The 19,697-nt window shown below is 34.8% G+C and overlaps 1 protein-coding gene across 1 annotated transcript; it reads right to left on the bottom strand.

Annotated features, from left to right (window-relative positions):
• Nucleotides 1–10,361: 10,361 nt before the first annotated feature.
• Nucleotides 10,362–17,859, bottom strand: LOC140014280 (bifunctional TH2 protein, mitochondrial-like). The gene is made up of 7 exons (XM_072064828.1): nt 17,131–17,859; nt 16,564–16,672; nt 13,539–13,829; nt 12,946–13,360; nt 12,559–12,825; nt 10,718–11,323; nt 10,362–10,608 (listed from the first exon to the last, which is right to left on the bottom strand). Exons 1-6 carry the CDS (start codon nt 17,526–17,528, stop codon nt 10,911–10,913), a joined length of 1,893 nt encoding a protein of 630 aa, XP_071920929.1. The 5' UTR covers nt 17,529–17,859; the 3' UTR covers nt 10,362–10,608; nt 10,718–10,910.
• Between the last annotated feature and the right edge of the window lie 1,838 nt (nt 17,860–19,697).

Below are 19,697 nucleotides of genomic sequence, written 5' to 3'. Positions count from 1 at the left end.
ATCGCTAGCACTTGCACCCATTAGATAAGTGGGAAAACACTCGACTATTAACCACTTTTTACGTGTTCTTGCACAGATGGCCCTTGTCCAATGGAAAATGGCATTGGGGCTGAGTAAATACCATTGTGAGTTTGGACTGGAATACTATCAAATTGTGTTTTGCTGTAATGGGCTGAGAAGTACTGCATTGAAACCACGATCCGTTTTCCAATCTGAAAGTGTTTTAATGTCTTGCCTCGAGGAGGGGTTGAGTTGAACGGTAAAGTGATCGGAATTGTAAATAGGAAATCTTGAATTTCAAAATCTTCTCACTTATCAAAAAAAAAAAAAAAAACAAAGAGAGAGAGAGAGAGAGAGAGAAAGGTCTTGAAAGATTTTAAAAGTTTAGAGACATTTTTTTTCAAAAAAAAAAAAATGCAAGATAGAAGAAAGAGGAATTTGAACTCAAAACTTCTAATTATTGATATTTTAACTTTAACCAGTAAATCAAAACTGCTCCACCAAGTTTTAGAAACATTCACTACAAACATTTTGTTTGTAGGAGTGATTCTAAATCAAATAATTCGACTTGAACTCGCGAGCCACTCAGTCAATAGTTCGATTCAATCTTGTTTTGATCGAACTTGAGTTCGAGTTCAAGCTATTCATTTGAGCTCACAAGTCGAGTTCGAAGTCAAATATTTTGTACTCAAGTGCTCAATGAGCCTAATCGAGCTTTTCATAGTATATATTTTTTAATTTTTTATATTTATTATTGTGAAATGTCAATATTATCCTTTATTTAAAATTATATATAAAATATTAATTTTTATTACGTGACCTTGATTAGACTCAAATAGGTTCGATTACACTCGAATAGACTCGATTGAATTTGATTTGACTCGATTAGATTTAATTAAACTCGAGCTCCTAAAGTCAAGTTCGAGCTCGACTTCTAAAAGTTCGATGAGCTCAAGTTCAGTTATTGTTCGATTAGTGCACTGCTCGAACTCAACTCGATTCGAATACACCCTTATTCGTCTGTCTTGTTCAAAAGAAAAAAGAAAAAAGAGCAAAAAACCCATTCATCTGTCTTTTAACTTCAACGTACTTGTGCAAAGCAAACTCCTAAATCCACCTATATGCGCAAAAATTAGTGTGAAGAGGGCCAACATCTTCATCCCTCAATTTACAGAACTTACAGTAATATCTTCCTTAAAAGGCATTATTGTCCTTTTTACGTTAGTTAATTCACCTGATAAAGTTTCTAAGGTGGATGCACTAATCTCCGTCCTCACATAAAATAGTGTACTAGTGTTGAATGACAAGTATACATCCAAGAATTAGACCAAGAATCGTCCTTTTCCTGGTAAGAAAATTCAACAATAGGAATAGGAAATGCACTTACCCCAGGGTAAGCACCAGTACTTTTACATGTAAGATCTCGGCATCCATATCCTTTATCATTAAGCAAATAATTAACTTGATACCATGAATCCTGATCCACTCCCAACTGCAATTGTTTTGACCGACTGTTAATTAATAACGGAGGTTAAGACAAAAAAGATGTTTGACTCTAGAGTTTTTGAGGTGACTTTTACAGGAAGGCATCCACTAAGAAAAGCTTTCTTAGTATTACTTTTCCAACTCAATTCATGCCCCTTAACTTGTACACTTTTACCTCAATTTTAGTATCACGATTCACAATTATGAAATATGTAGTCCGTTTTTGTTGTTTAAATTCTTTTTTTTTAATATATTTTTCTTTAAAAAAAGAAAACTACTACTATAATTAATATCATCAGAGGGTTTCTTTTTCAAACAATTCTGAAGGCCAGGCAATATATGAGAGTGATTAAACCCTGTAATAAATCTAGTATACAGAGAAAATTGGCTTAGGAAACATGTCACGTCGTCCATCCTAGAACCTTTCTTTTTGCAAAGAAAATTGGCTGACCAAATTCCACTAGGGTTTATTTATCAATTTGTGTACTGTCGCTTGAACAAACATGAGTCGTTGATGACTCACAAACCAATAGAAAAAAAAAAAAAAAAAACTCAATTGATCGACTAAGATTCATTCTTTTTTTTTTTTGTTAATTTCATAATATGCTGCTTTATATTTTGGTTAGTTGTCTCTTTCCACTAATTGCAACCAACTAACTTGCATAGATTAATTATTGGCCCAGGAAGCAAAAAGGACACCTAAGGATTCATCATCCTTATCCCAAACAATGGCCAATGACAACTAAAACTTCACGTAAAGTAGCTAGGAAGAAGAAAGCAACAAGAAAAGTTGCAGTACCAACCTCTCTTTCTCAATTGGCCTTTTTCTACATGAAAAATACAGAAGCATTGGAAAAGATTCTGAACAATGCATGCTAAGGAGCCCTGTTTTGACTTTTGATGAGGGTTTTTGGATTGATCCCTCTCCAAAAGATTAGCCGAATTGGACAGAATTCCTAGCATTAAGACGATAATTGTAAATTAGACATCAAAATTAAGATAATTAAGGACCCTCAACTCAAGCACTCTTCTTTTTTTATTTTTTTTTAATTGCAGTAAATATTTCCTTGTTCAAACTGCTTGTAAATTTCAATATTCTACCAATATGTAACATGAAATAGGGCATGTGTAAAACTCTTTTGAGCCTTGGATTCGAGGCAAAGTCACCCTACTTTATGGTTTAACTTAAGTAAGTTAAATATTGGCCAAGTGTTTATCATTTTATTAGATGTAGCTTTCATGAGTGTCCAGCGTTGATTATCTTTTCATTTCAGGCAAGAATTCTTCAACTTGTCCATTCGCCAATCTCTTTCATGCCTGACTAACAATTTCTTAAAAAAAAAAAAAAAAAAAAAAAGAGGACAGAGTTTAGTTGTCAATCAATTATTTTAATTTTTAATCAATGCTTTTAGGAGTATTATAGTTGATAATTAGAATCTGACAGCTAAACACAACAATTTATCTAGTTTTTTTTTTATGTATTCCAATTATTTACTGTAGTAATTATGAATAATTGAAGCACTAATACCCTACATTGCGTATTTTACTGCTACCAATTAATATACCCATTTTATTTATTTTCCTTTTGTAGGATTGACTTTTTTATTTTCCAGTAATTAGCAGAATGCCAGGTGTGCCTGATTTTGACTTTTTGTCTGCTTGTCATTCCACGGTTTAGATAAATCCTATAGATTTCTTGTTTGGATTGCTTTTTTTTTTTTCTAAAAAAAAAAATTTGCTGTAATGATTTGATTAATAAAAGTTAAAATTATAATTAAAATATTTGTTTAAAAAAATATAAAAAATTTTCTATGAAAAATCACAATCCAAACCAAACAAGGGTTTCACTTTCCAGGTGCCGAAGCATGAGCAAAAGCCGCAAAAGAAAAGGATAATGATTGCTTGCTGTTAATCTGTCATTGGTCGATTTAGCTCATATCCATCCAGAACCAATTAAATGCAAAGCAAACCTAGGTTTAATAGTACAACAGTAACAGCCAATAAGCTTCAAGTTTTCCAGATAAAGATTTTAGAGAAAATAATAATAATTATTATTATTATGTTCTGCTGCTTTGCTCCTGACAATTCGCTAATTAATTTTCCTAAAATCTTGGAAAAGTGCTTCTACATATGCACCATATTTTTCAAAACTTTAAATTTTTTCAACTAGTTAATGTAGATAAGGTTTATGTAGTTCCAATGTAAATATCATTTTCATCTCAAACATTTTAAAGCTAAAGTACCATTTGAGGGGGGGAAAAAGAAAAGGTCAGAAACATGGCTGCTAGTATCTTCAAGCTCTTCACGGAGTTGGATGTCCATTTCAGGCCGTGAATCAGCTTCAGACTCGTAGTCAACAGCAAATGTAAATAAAATTTGCCAATTTGTCAACAACACGATTTCTAGTTTCACAAAGATTCATGCCTTAAACTGTTACAAAAAATGAAAAAGTTCATTGAACATAACATCTTCTCAGTTGCAGAAAAAGATGAAATTCAACCCATGATCATGAGTCCTACAATGGTGGTTGTCGAAGGAGAACACAACTGGCGGCGGGAGGCGGCGGTGGCCGGAGCAACCTTGATATTTCTGGACTTACCTACTATGTAAGGTTCATGAGATTTGAAGCCAAAACCCATCTCTGATTTATTGCGTTGATGATGAACAACTAAAAGTTTCCAGGCAAAACACACCCAAAAAAAAGCAAAAAAAAAAAAAACAGCAAGCTTGGAGAAAGGAAACCATTGGTCATGAGCCGTACAGTCAGAGAGAAAATTTGAAAAGCCAAGAATCAGACTTGCCTAGAACTCATACTAGTTCCATTTACCCTGTGGGGGGCGCCCTTGCTTTTTCCACTAGCATATTTGATGTATTTTGTGGAGAAACTCTCAGCCCTTCTTCATCTTCATGCATAAATAACTCATGATTTCTTTGAATTCTTGATCTCATATACTCTGCCATTAGCTGCTGGTTTTGAGGCTGCATGATTGACATGAGAACAGCTATGAAGTTGGAGAATACTATGAGACCAAGAAGAAGAGGAAGAAAGGGGAGGAAATGTTTAAGAGTTTTGTAGATGTCGGATTATATATGTATATATTACATAGAGTTTTGCGGGTAGGGAATGGATTTTTCTTAGTTGCTTCATGGTGTGATGGACGGAAGCTACAAGGGGTAATTAAAATAGCAGAATATTGAAGAAGACACCTAAGTAATTATGGCCTACAAACTAGTCTTTGTTTCATCTCTACTACAAAGATGAGTATCTTATAGTTCTAGAACTATCCACCAGCCAGCCTACGGCTTGGTGGCTACCATCAAAAGCATTAAAATTTGATGGGCGGGAGAAATTCTTGCCTCTCATTCATTGTCATATTAAGTGATTTTATTTAAAAAATTTATATCAGTGCGTAGTGCACCCGTCTGATTCAGTGGTAGTTCAATCTTCTCTGAATTACCCTTAAATATTTTCAGGTTCATCTCCTCCTTCTAATATAGAATAGAATAGATTTATCGTCTCCGTAAAAAGAATTTGTATAATTCTAGAACTAACTTTTTAATTGAAGTTGGAGTCTTAGGAAAGCCATGCAATTTTTTTTGCTTTTTTTTTTTTTGGGCATGGGGTGTGGGGGCGGGGGAGGGCTTTTGGTGGGGAAGAAGATGGGGGGGGGGGGGGGGGGGGGAGGAGGGTTGGGTGTCGCTCATGGAATGGAGCTACTAAAGTGGAAGTCTATGTCTGAACTGTAGAAAATTTTCAGTGGAAAAGTAGGAAACAACTTTGCTTAGCTGCAATTACAAATTAATGAGGTGGCTGATCCAAATTTAAAGGTCAATAGAGACAAACAAAGCAATAGATACCATATGGTGAGACTAAGACATACACTACTTAGTTTTTTTTGCGACGCGGTATTTGTTTTTAGTGAGGACAACCATTTGAAAATATACTCACTAAGCTCTGTTTTTTTTTTTTTTTTGTTTTGTTTTCTTGGGGGTGCCTAGGGCTGCAAACGAATCGAGCCGCTCGCGGGCGGCTCGAGTCAAGCTCGAGTCGAGCTCGATATTAATCGAGCTCGAGTCGAGCTCGAGCCAGCTCGAGTCAAACTCGAGCTCGAACTCGAGCTCAGAATATTAAGCTCGTTAGGCTCGCGAGCTTGAATATATATATATATATATATATATTTTTTATTTTTATTTTTATTTTTATTTAATAATAAAATTACGTATATTATATATATATATTTTTTATTTTTTATTTTCATAGTGAAATTACGGATATATCCTTAATATTTTATTATTTATTCAGAAAAAAATATTATTTTATTTAATTTTTTTAAAAATAAAAATTTTTTTTATTTTTTTTGAGCTCGAGCTCGAAAATTGCTAGCTCGTCAAGCTCGAGCTCGAACTCGAGTTTGATAAAATTTAGCTAAGACTCGACTCGATTAGCTCAAAACTCGACTCGACTCGGCTCGTTTGCAGTCCTAGGGGTGCCCAAAAACCAACGGCATAATAATTAGCTCTCCATTTCTATATCATAATTAGATATTTTATAGCTTCTAGTTAGTCGTGACAAAATGGTTGGCAGTGTTAAATGATTAATGATTGGTAATATGGGCCGGTTTGGTCGGAATGTACATGTCAACCAGCAGATGCATGCCTTGTGTTTCATCTTCTTTTTCTTTTTTCAGACGCAACATGTATTCAATCTGGTTAATAAAACATCAGAGCATTTTAAGGTTGGATGGATTGTATTTCAATCCGAAGAAAAGCATGAGTTGCTATTCTAATTTTCATCAAGTATAAAATTGAGAAATGGACGCTTTGATCAGTTGCCTATGCAAAGGCTTGAGCCTCTGAATTTTTTTGTTTTTGTTTTTCTATTTTCATGCATCAAACGGATTTCTCTTGGACAAATTATAATGCCATCTTTTGCACCCTTAAATTCTTTGAAATTCAATTAGACAAGCAAGAGCTGTTGTGCAATGGATAAAACAACAAAATGTACTAAAAACTGAATTGTTTCCATCTCACATTTCTGATGAAGGATTCAAAATTTTTTTTTAAAACTTCTACAATAAATTACACAGTAAAGTTTTAGACAAACACTCAAAAAACTCACTTACCAGACGGGGTCATAGCAACCAAGAAACTTCACTCTTTTTTTTTTTTTTTTGGGGGCTCATAGCAGCTTAGAAACTTCATAAATAAGACAGAAGTGGGGAAGATCAAACATTTGTAGCATTAATAATTGCTTCATCGCAAGGAGATGATGTAGAAAAGCTGTCTTAGACAGGTTGGCAAGCAAAAATATATAACGAGTCAAATGAAGTCAACTTGACCATTTAGGTGATTAGGGTAAATTCAGTGCTAATCCAACAATGTTTATACTTTTGATAATCATGAAATAACAAACGTTCCACCACGCCCCTTTATCTTCACGACCCAGAACGAGCAATTGAGATGTAATAATTTGCAACTCCCCTACCCTTCCACGAAAAACAGACTTGCCGACAGAAAGATTGTTGTGTGTATTACGTTTAGGATTTGCACCACTTTACGACTTTATGCTGTGTATAACATACTTTACGTTCAGGAACTTCTTTTGGCCACTAGTTATATAATTGAGACTACAATAGACACAAAAGATTTTCATCTGATTCTAAAAAAGAAAAGGATGGAATTGGAGCTTTCATGACAAAATTATGCACAATGTCGTAGTTTTCATCCCAAGCCCTGTATGAAAAAACGAGCCGACAAAAAATTAGAAAAATAAAAGTTGTAACAAGGGGTAATATCGAGTCGAATTGAGCTCGAGTATCGTCATATTTGAGCTCGAACTTGATGCCTAGTAACAATACTCGAATTCAAGCTTGAAGTCGAACAAGTTGTTTGAACAAACATTCAACTCGACTCGACGTAATACTAGACAAACTCGAACTCGATTCAAAAAAGCTTGAGAAGTTGGCAAACTCGAAAAATGATTAGGATCGTAAATAATCAACCTAAAAAGGTAATTTAATTATTTATAATATATTAATTAAATATTATACCGAATACTCTATAAAACTCGACAAACTCTCGAATATATGATATATATACTCGAGTTTGATTCGAATCCTCAATCGAGTAGCTCGAACTCGACATTGATCGAATTCGAGTCAAGTAGTTGATCAAGCTACTCGTGAACTCGAGTCAAACTACTCGATTGAATTGCACTCCTAGTTGTAACCATTAAAAATGAAAAATATCAAACTGGGTGATGCCACCGACTCTATGGTCAACCTAAATTGTTCTCAAACTTTGTTAGATAACACATTTTTATCCTTTCACGTCATAAAATTTTGATATTTAGGTTTTGATTGCAAATTGTCGTCTCAAATTTTAAACACCCTAAAAACTTCCCTTAATGATTTTTTGGACCAAATTAAAGACCATTTATAAAGCAAATTTAGACCTCGATCTAATTCACATGTTTGTTCCTCTCAAGTAAAGTAATTTCTTGACCATGTGTTTGCTTCAAAATTCACACATATGATGACATCACTATTAGCGTATTGCAGGTTTGCAGTCATAAGTTGTTACTTTATGACTATTAAGTACTTGCTTAAGTGCTTTATCCATGAGAAAACTAGATTTATTCTAGCCTGACTTGCTCATAAAACTGATAAATAATCCAAAATCAGGTGATCAAAATTGAATCTTTTAGTTGCGTAGCTAGCCTCCTCTTTCCTTCGGGGGGCCTTCAACTTCATACGTACGTAGTTTTAACATTTCAAGGATTTTCTTTTTCCACCATTAATCGAATTGAAGAGAAGTTATTTATATTCTTCCAAGGAAACCATGGTACATGCAAGAAAACTACGGACCCTATTGTCATAAAATTTCTCTTTTTGAGTTTGAGACAAAAATATACTTCATCATGTCTCCTCCTATTGTCTTTGCTTGTGATTTTGTACACTTTTTAATTAAGTATAGAAATGGAATAAAATTTTGTCAAGTTTATCCTATGACCACGCAAGTACTACTAGGTAGAAATGTGAATTTTCAAATAAAGAAGTACATAGGGAACCCAGCCAGTATTTCAGTCCTGTCATATCAACAAGTTCACATCATATCTTCAAAGTTGTCTGGAATGATTGCCTCTTGTCGTTCATGCCACCATTAAAGGTGGAGAAGCTAGTAGTACTATTGTTACTATTGGCTCGTGAAGAACGAAAATCATTTGAATTTTTTTTTTTGTCAAGATAAGCACCGCTAAAGAATACATCCCTATACAGTACACATGTTTCAAAGAGTAAAATCCACTTGTTCAACAATGAAAAAATGTGAAACGTAAGCAAGCTAGCTTCCGCGCGCGTGCCCACACACACACATATATATATATATATATATATATATATATATATAGTCAATCTTATATGTATTGACATTATTATATCATAACGTTATATACATGGACAATATATATATATACTCCCTCTGTCCTAAAAACTTTATCGTGCTTTGGGAGCTGAACTTTTTATACACAGTATTAAGTTTCAGATTTGTTTTTCGATTTTGCCACTAGAATGTGTGGTCATTAATGGTCAAAAAGACAAAAATGACATGTGGGGCCAAAGCTATTTACAAGAAATGCAGTCCGCCAACAGAAAGTGCTTCTCACGCATCACTTTAAACCTTGTGTGTATCTCACGGCTGTCTTGCAACTTGAGTTTAGAGCAAATGAAAATCAAGGGGTCCCACTAATAAAAGTAAAGAACGAGGGAATCTTGAAGGGTAAAAATTGAAATAAGAGAATTTTTGTTTTCCATTTTGAGTATGTGACAAACATTTTGGAACAGATCAAAATGGAAAGTATGACAGTTTCAATGGGACGGAGGGAGTATTTAAAATTTAAATTTAAGTTTAAATTTACATTAATCATCATCCATCTAAACTGTTAATATATATATATATATGTATTATAAATATACGAAGGATTAATTCATACACACACACACACACACACATATATATATATATATATATATATATATATATATATATATATATATATATATATGTATGTATGCGTGTATGCGCGCGCCATATGTATCTCTATGCTTTGCATGAACAACATACAAACATGTTCGCCTGGTTAAAAACTGCAGAAAAAGTAGCAATTTTTTAATTTTAAGAAAAACATCAAATACCCATGTTAATACACTCTTATACATAAATCTGGAGCCAAGTACGGTGTTCATGTTTTTAAGTACTTTTGGAGTGTTCATTCCATTGAAACACGCTGGTAGATATAGCTCATACCTGATTCTCGAAAGCCATTTTCTTAAGAGTTTTCTTTTCTCCAGGCGTAGGTTCTACATTTACCAACCTAGTTGTGGATGGCCGCTAACAAAAATACACATCAAACATTATGCAAATTAGGCAAAACTGCTCTGAAAAAGGATATTCTTGAAATACTTTTACCTTTTATGAATGATTTCGGAGAACAAAACTTATCCACTAATATGAAATGTATCCCAATTCATATTCTTAAAAAGTTTGACATTTCATTCATCTCAATCAATCATCTGGTAAACTATCAGACGTGTTGACAAAAACGAAAAATCTATAGATATTTCTTTTGATCAAACCCAAGTTATTGCATTTAGCTCAATTAGTAAAAATGGACCCTTTGTCAAAATGGCCAGGCTTAAATCAAAAACATGTATTGAATTATAGTATTATTATAGACAAATTATTACTGACCATTCCGATTTTCAGACACTGTTTCAAACAAATTTATTAGGCCAATAATAATATTGATATCAAGCCAGGTGCACAACTCTAAATAAATTAAAGGGATGATAGAGCAAGGTAATACTTAGGAATGACAGTTTTCCAGAAATTGACTTGAGATACAGGGAGAGCAGTGTAGAATCTCATTACAGATACCACAAACAAATATCTTTCCCTTTCATGGAGAATGCTGCAAAAAATCAAGCAGTCACGTCTTTCTCCAAATTGCCATTCAATCCAAAAAACTGAACAGCGTAAACCCCAACAGGGTGAATATATTACACTTCCAACTAATAATTGGTAAAACTGCCTCTTTATGATGATTTGATCAGGAGCTCTCCGTATCTGAAAGGTACAAAGTAATCATAGAAGAATAGTCAGCCACATTGAAAGAAGAAATATGCATGGTGAAAGAGGAGAGGACTAAAAACAACTCGATAATTGCAGTACTCACTCGGAACAATCAGCCAAAAGAATCACATCTACAATCCTGTAACAGAAGGCCCTGCAGAAAAAACACAAGGGAACAAGAGAGCTATTCCGTGGCCTCAAATAAAACTAGCCACCAACCCATCAACACATTATATTTTTGTATTAACATTCTTCAATATCCTAACATAACAAAGTATGCGAGTGGAGAGAAGATTCTACTGCCCAAGAATAAAGGCACTAATCTCTGCCCAACTTGTGACTGTGTAAAGAATGCCTGAAAGCCCCGTCCATACAGCTGAGTTCCCCTCGACACATCCTTTCTGTTTCTCAACCACGCCAGGAAACAGCGGAACAAAAGTAACACCAAAATGACTTCCTACTCGCCTTAAACTAGTGCTTGAGCCAAGTACAATGCCAACATCTGCTTCAAGTAAACAAAGCAAGTCACCCACTGAATCTCCAATATACACAGTCAGATTCCTTCTGTTGTTGCTGGAGTTCTGTAAGATATCACTAAACGCTTTAAGTTTGTCAATGGGAGACTCCACTTTCTTAACAATTTCACCCGTTGATAATGAGTTTTCGTAAGTAAATTCATTAGCATGCACATTCAGGGCATTTAGGCCACCTGCAGAACATAAAACAGAAGCAGAATGTAAAATACTTAAAGCTCCCGACTTACCTCCATACAAATAATTCTTTATGAGAGGCAAGAAATGATAAAACCAACTTTGCACACAGTGAATTTAGCTAATGTTGAAAATAAAGAACAGATCAACCAAGTGTTCCTTCTGGTCCATTTATCTGTAATTTGCAGGTGCACCATTTTACCAATATTAAAGGGTCAAACAACAGTAGAGTCGGGGCCAGAATAAGACGACTATGGAAAACATAAACAAGGCAATGTGTATAAGTTGGCCTTCCAAAACTTCAATGGTATATTGAAAACATGACACAGCACATTTAGGAAATTACTTGAGCCTAATCCAGGGATTTTTCCCTAGGTTTTTTTTTTTCTAAAAGATAATTGGAATGCTTTCTTAAAACTGAACACGATTAGAGCTCCAGGAGAGCACAAAAAGCTCTGCTCAATATGGCGAGGATGCTAATAGTCGAATTCCATATACAAGAATACAGTTTTCAAGTTCCAAGCACATAACTGAGACAAGAACAAGTTAAACTAACACCTTTGACACATTTAAATATTGTTCCAGTACTTCATTATTAGAAAGCCATTTGGAAGCAAAAGATTGAAACTGCAAAATAAAATTTAAGTCACATTTTGTAATTCTCTATTATCAAAATTTAATGCCAAAAACATTTTCATCAACTTATCGACCATATAAATTGCGGTAGCAGCAAAAAACCATCTGTGGCACTTCATGCTCAATCTCATACAAACCTACAAGGGAATTTGTATCTATAACCACTTTAAAAGATCAACTCTTGGAACGCATTGGTCAAAATAGTAAATGGGAAGTCACCAAATTGCAAAGACCGGAAGCCCTTGAACCCCACAAGCAAGGCATCAAATCCTGATATATATAAGATCTTCAGTCTTCCTTTACAAGAACTGGGGTAGTCATGTGAAAATAGGCAGTTGAAATGATCCTGCTATTACATTTACCTAAAACATAATCCAGTAATAGAAGTTGACATCTAATCAACTGATAACAAGGCATCACTTGTGATACCATGTAATAGCTGGGTGACAAAAGCGTGTTTCATCCAGAAGCAGTAGAGTAAGAAATAAATAAAAGATAGCTCTTTGCAACCAAGCATAACAAATCTATCACAACCTAGTATAAGCTAAATGCAAACACTAACATCACATATCGCAATTCTGGGAATTAAAGAACATACCTGCAGAGAAGGCAGACCTAATAAGATCAGCACACCAACAGTAGGAAAGAATGTGGACCTTTACATCCAAATTCTTATTCCCTGTGATGCTCTTAAAGAAATTGATACAACCATCTTGGAGAATCAGACGCTCCCCAGCACGTCTTATATCTTCAAGATTCAATCCCTTGAGTACCCCAGACTCAATCACCCTCAGATTTGCTCTTTTCTCAAAATCTGAAAGTTGCTCCAGAGCATTGCGTAAACGTTCATAATCAAACTTATCAGCTGTAAAAATGAAAGTTAAGAGAAAGCTTCATTAATACACATCACCCTTCACATAATTCAGTTCATAGTAAACCTCAAAACAATCAAAAGATAAATGGAGACAGATGATGGAATAGTTACCTTTATCTGAAACCAAAATGCTCTCAATGCACTGTTCATACTCTTCTGTGTACTGCTTTGACAGAAATCCCCATCTGCTCCTCAGATCAGCTGACGACATCCGAGCAATTTGAGTTTCCAGTTGACTTTGATCAGACTTTTGCGCTGTTATGATAGCAATTTGTGCTAAGATGGCAGATGAATCAACCACAGTGCAGGTCAAATCAAAGTCAGAAAATATAATAAGTTGATCTTTTGTTTCTTTGTGTAGTTTTGACAGAGGAACAACAGTTTTCTGCCCAAGTGGCTGAGCCAGAAAAAAATCCAGCTCAAGTTTCATTGCTTGATGATACAGCTTTTCAATGATGTCAAGCTCTTCACCAGTCAACGAAACGCTTAATTTATCCAGTAAGTCCTCAGTTTGCAGAGCCGATGCCTAAGTTTTAAAAAAAATATAGAATTCATAAATTAAAAAAAAAAAGAATGTGTAAATAATAATAGGGCGTGCAGATGAACACATTAATGCACTTTAAACAAAAGAAAAACAAGTGAAACCCGCCTGTAAGGCAAACCAATTAAAGTACAAAAACCAAAGAGACAAGAAGAAAATGAACCTGGAAGCCATCAGAGTAGTAATTGTCAATCCATTTCTTGTAGGGATGAGTACTTTCACTCTCATCAAGAAGTGCCTGCAATTCCTTGCCCAGAAATGCATAAAGCCTCATGCAGGGGGTCATAGCACCTAAAGTATAAGCTGCCACTTTTGTTTTCTCAAATGGAGTTGCCAGTTTACCAGGGGCTTTTACTCCTTCAACCTTCCCCGAGGCTGTGGCCAACAAAAACTCCGTGTACTTCAACGTTGCAGGATTAAGTGTGCTTTCTTTGGCTGGAGCAGTTTCCCATTCCTATACGTCATGTAAACAAAATTGATTTGTTTAACCCAATGAAAACTATTGTTCAACCAATTAACAACATTCACATATTGCTGAATCAGAAGATGTACATCTACAAAATATCATAAGCATCTAGCTACTTTGGCAGTAAAAGTTAATCAACCATGTAGCCACATTTATGTCAATTTTCCATGTAACCATATCAGACCCATTTTAACACAGAATATTCCCACAATATCCTGGGAATATCTTTATTCATTTAAGTGTGATTCTCTTTTCTCGGAGAAGCTACACATAGCATTGCTCTTACAGGCATAAACCTTAGAAACAGGGTTACTCACCTTTTATATAAGAGGGCAACTAAAATTAGCAGATGGAACTTTTAGAGCAATTTCTCTGCCTAACATCGTATTGGGTACACTCAACATTTAATGATTAGCTGAGTTCGTAGAAAATGGAGAATTAAAAAAAAAAACAAAAATTAGATTGTTATGATGCAAAGCCATGCATCTTTTGCATTAATAAAGCAAGACCATATAGAGGAGTATTGGAAGTGCAGCAGTGGAAAAGACAAGTTCTGAAGTAACCTGTTTTTTCCCAGATGGAATCATGACATTTTTTTTGCATGCCATTCAACAATGCCAGCTAATTCAGTTGCAATAATTCGGAGGTGGGAAAACAAATATGGTTTCGTCTTTAAAAGCACCCCCTCTACTTGGTGAACAGGGAAAAGAGAGTTGTTCGCACAACAATGCTCCCCATATTTAGGGCCAGGAAAGCGAGAACATGCAGGAAGCAGCAGCCCCAGCCATGCCAAATGAGAGGCTCTCCACAGTGGCTCAAAGATAAATATTACAACCACGAATTACTGAATAATGCAATAAACATTAAATTTCATGGCTTGGTCAGGAATTCTTCAACATCTGTCTTCAAAGTTACCTATGCTCTTGATGACTATAGGCCCCATTTACTTAATGGAGACATTAATAGAAAATTTTCACCATTTGGCTAGTGGGAAATGAGAGTATTAAAACATTTTTCCCTGCTTTAACTTACTAATTTGCCTTATGTGCCTCATGGTCTAAACTTTATCCTACCATAGGAAATATGATATATTGGTAAAAGAACAAATGCCATAAATGTTTTCAGAAATTATCATTTACCCAAGTGAAAGCTTCACCTAAGGATGGAGATCATACTAAAATTGGTAAAATGTAAGGCCCCGTTTGCTGGACAGGAAATTACCCTTACAGTAAGCTAATCCTCTTCCAAAGAAGTATAGTTATATATGTATGCAAAGATATATTATCCGTTGGACATAGAAGCTAAAAAAGCACTATATCTCATGCTCAAATAATTAACAAGCAGAAAGGGATGGGGGAGAAGAGGGGCTTATAAGTAGTACGTGGCTCATAAAATTCCTCTGTAAGTCAGAGTTTGTAAATATACCACCAAATTTCATTTCATTTAGACTTGGCTAGCGACTATCTGTGTACCAAAAGTGACTTAGGAGTGGCAATCTGAACACTGTGTCATTAATTGGTTATATATAAGAATCACTACCATTAAATCAACCTACTTAATGTTGTGTCTTGACATGTCATGTGATTACCTATTCATGACTACAAACATCGATAGTGCCTACCTAAGAAAAAACTAAAAAATAAAACTTGCCAACATACCAAACGTTAATTTCCTTCACAAGGAAAAAATTAAGTGATTTCATTTTTTTGAGAAAAAAAAACATCAAGTCAAGGTCTAACATGCTAAACAAAATAATTATCCACATCACCAAAAAATTAGCTAACATCAAGTCAAGGTCGTACAAGTCCGAGTAATTCCGGTAATTTCAAAATGCATCATCTTCAAATTCTGGGGAAACATATCCTAGGAGCAAGACAATTGACAAGAAGAGTTGCAGCCAATGTAACTATGGAACATCTTTGTTTGACACTAGTCAACTCTACAATTAATCAATCAAAGACAAAGTCTCAGGTATATATCACAATGATTGAATCATCTTGTCATGTCATTATGAGATGCTTACTGCAACTCCATTGTTGAAAGGTTAATTGAGTCACACAAAGAGTGAGAATAAGGCAAAATAAGTAATAACTTCATGAGAAGTGGATACATAGATCCAGTTGAGAGCGTCCTTACTTTTGTCCAACCAGTTATTCATTTTAGATTCTAGCAATTCGAATCCCCATTTTCCTTAAACATGGTATTCCCTTGAATGCCATAAACCACAATATGATGCATCAAACATACTAATTTGGCTCCACATAATCACATTATATTGCAAAGCCACATTTCTTGGCATTTGAACATGTCCTTTGGGACATATCCTGCACATTTTCCTTCAATATATGTGCTTCTTCAATGTTCTTTTGTCTGCAGTTCAAACCTTACTATTAGACACAGAGATTTATATCCAGCAAGATAAATATCTATAAAATGCAGCAAAGGGATTGGTCTCCTCCATCAAGTCAATGTAACATTTGCACCCATGTCTCCCATAAGATAAATAATTGCCATAACTAATGCCTCTCATAAACAAATTATAGCACACAACTACGCATTTGGCAAGAGTACATCTATCTGATAGTTTTAACTTAATAGTTTCAAACCCCAATGCATAGTGGGCCATTATCCCTACAATTGAATGCATGCAAGCAAATCATTTCTGTAATACCCCAAATTAAGAAAAAGTAAACAGCACACGCATAAATTACGAAAATCTTACTTGGATGAATGAATTATGCATTTTGAGCTCTTGAACCACATTCTTCCTCAATTCATTGATCCCAATCTTCGCATCATCATCATCTGCACACTCCTCTGCCAATTCATACCTATCATTTGTTAATTTATTCCAAGAAGTTAGAAAGACCTCGTTTCCTTCAGTTCTTGATAACCACTCACACGCTCACTTCAAGAACACAAGCCTCAATAATAAATTAAAATTTTTAAAAGCACTTCCAAAGCCATGTAAAATCTCTTAACAGTTTGTTCCAAGGAATAAAGAAGAAATAACCCCGATATTTATACGACAATCTCTAACAAATTGCTCCTATCTCACTTACCTATCCCTGGGGTTCCTAGAAAAGAAGAAATCAAACAAGAAAATCAAATTTCACTAGAATAAAAGAAACCCACCAGAACTTAAACCGACCAGAAAAGAAATATCCCCGATATTATACGACAAATGAAAATTTAAACAGAGAGAGAGAGAGAGAGAGAGAGAGAGATCAAGAAAGAGGGGAAGAGAAAATACAACACTTGAATAAAAGAGAGAAAGAAGATGACGTACGCTTGAGCAAAAGCCTTGAGAAAATAAACATCCTGAGCAATGTAATGGCGGAAAGCCTCGACGTTCAACTTCCCAGAAGCCAAAGACACCACGAACGGAGAGTACAAAGAAAGCGTGGACTCTTTCCTGTACTTGATCCAGCACTTGCTCGCTATGCCCACCCCATCATCAATCTTCGTTGTCGCCGTCGTCGCCGGCGGCGGCTTTGGAGTACTCACCGTCGCCATCGGACAACTACTGCTGATTCTTCTCCGCCTACTGAAATCAGGACCAGACAACGACAGCGACGATACTGATGATTTAAAAAAAGAATTGGAGTTGAAAAAGGGTAAATTGGAGAGGGTTTTGAGATTTCTGATCAAAATTTGGGGAGCTGGCTTTTGGAATAATAGTCGCATCTAGTACGGGTACTCGTACTCTAGTCCATGCTACTACTACTACTACTTCTACTATGCCATGCTACTTGTAGTCGCCCATTTGGACATGGCAGATCGGGGGGTTCTCTTTGATTTGTCAACATATTGGTAGTCCTACTCGATTATATTAGTAGTGAAATCTTTTTTTCTTTTTTTGGGTAATTGTTTACTTCGTTTTCTTCTAAAAGGGCACTTTTTTGGGTGGCTGGGTTGGGCTGGGTGGGGAATAGGTAAGGACCGGGTGGTGGGGGCTGGGGTTGGCGATTGGCGAGGGAGTTTTCATCGATTGATGGAGAAGAAGCGTAGATACAGGCTAGGCAAGTGTATACAGTAAAAGGGATTAGGCTTACCAAAATGAGAAACATATACTTGGAGAAATCCATGGGGCTAACTTGCCAAGTTTTTTTAATACATATTAAGCTGTAGTCTGGTGATAGCAACTTTTTTTTTTTTTTTTTTTGTGGTTAAAGGGCCATTTCATATTTGGATAAAGGACACATCAAATGACAAATTTGTGTTTTACATTTCTTCATAGCCAACCGTTTGGCAACTACTCCAGAGTAGCAACGGCAATTGCTGTGTAAGGCCGTGTTTGATAATCTAATTCAATATTTAAATTTAATGGATTCAGATCTTAATATGTTCAGATGCGTTTGATAATACAAAATTAAACATCTGAATTAATTAAATGACACTGAATTTTTTAGATAAAATTTACTCTAAAAGATAAGTGATAAACTATTCACTTATCCACTGAATGTGATATGCACTCAAATGTATTAGATTTAATACTTAATAATTCAATAATTTAATGGATTCAGACTTTATTTTTCATATCTCAGTTTAATCAAACGCAACTCAAATCTCCTCAATTGGAACGGGTTTAAGTCATTTTTTTTTCGGGTTGGGATGCAATCGAGTCAAATCGAACTTGAGTATGGTGGTACTCAACCTCAACTCAACACTAGGGAGACACTGGTCGAACTCGAACGAGCAACAGAAATGGAGCTCAAACTCGAGTTTGAAGAATTGTTCGAAAACTCGAAATCGACTCAATTATGCTCGATTTTCTTGCGATTATATAATAGAGTTCGAGTCAAGTGCTTGAGCTCGAGATCCATGTCCAATTTAAAAAATACACAATTTTGTTTTTTACCTATCAACTTACTTTTTCATGTGAAATGACTATATGACCTATAAATACTTTAAAGCTATAGTCAATATTCTAGTAATTTATACAACTCCCAAATCTAAAAGAGTAAAAATGTAATAACTAAATATATATTTTTAATTAATTACTCGGTGTTCGATAAGATTCAACAAGCCTTTGAACCTAAAAAAATAGTACTTGAATTCGGATCGAAATACTATCGATGCACTCGATCTTGACTCGCACTCGATCAAAGCCGAGTGCGAGTGGAGTTCTTGGCTGCAAGCGATTAGTTCGGTTCGATTATATCTTTACTTTTCAAGTGTTTGGATTGTGAAAACGATAACAATCGTTACAAAATATTCTTGTTTGATACATTTAGAACCGTCAATGGGAATGGAAGACAAATTAAATAATATTTTTTATTAAAATGCTAATCTCATTAATAATCACCATTACCATTATCGAACTGAAGATATATATGTTGTCCAAAAGCCTTAAGAAATAATATTCTAATAGAGGATATAGTTGAGCACTAATAAAACATAGAGCAACAGACCTTGTCACTAAAATTAGGGCTATTGTCACTTTATCCCCTTCAACTATATCATTACTATCAGTTTACCCATTAACATTATCTTTTAGTCACTTCACCCTATAAGTAATTCAACTCAATATGTTAAGAAATTTTGGACAAAAATACCCTTTTATTCTATAGCATTACTATATTGTTATTAGTACTTTATTCTTTTAAATTATAGTGATATAATCGCTTTAACTCCTAACATTATTTTTTAGGCATTTTACTTCATCGTTAATCTAATTAATATGGTCAAAAATTTTTAAATATATTGACCATTATATATATATATATAATTAAAAATAGAAAAAGTTGGAATGATTATTCTTCTTTTTTCCACTTTAAAAGGTCCAAAATATAAAAATAAAAAGATTTTCTCAAAATTTTTTTCATATTTATTAATTGCAGGAAAGGAAAAAGA

The sequence above is a fragment of the Coffea arabica genome, chromosome 9c (assembly GCF_036785885.1).
Source record: "Coffea arabica cultivar ET-39 chromosome 9c, Coffea Arabica ET-39 HiFi, whole genome shotgun sequence".
NCBI lineage: Eukaryota > Viridiplantae > Streptophyta > Magnoliopsida > Gentianales > Rubiaceae > Coffea > Coffea arabica.
The sequence above is the reverse complement of the archived record's forward strand: the minus strand, read 5'-3'. Positions and strand labels throughout refer to the sequence as shown.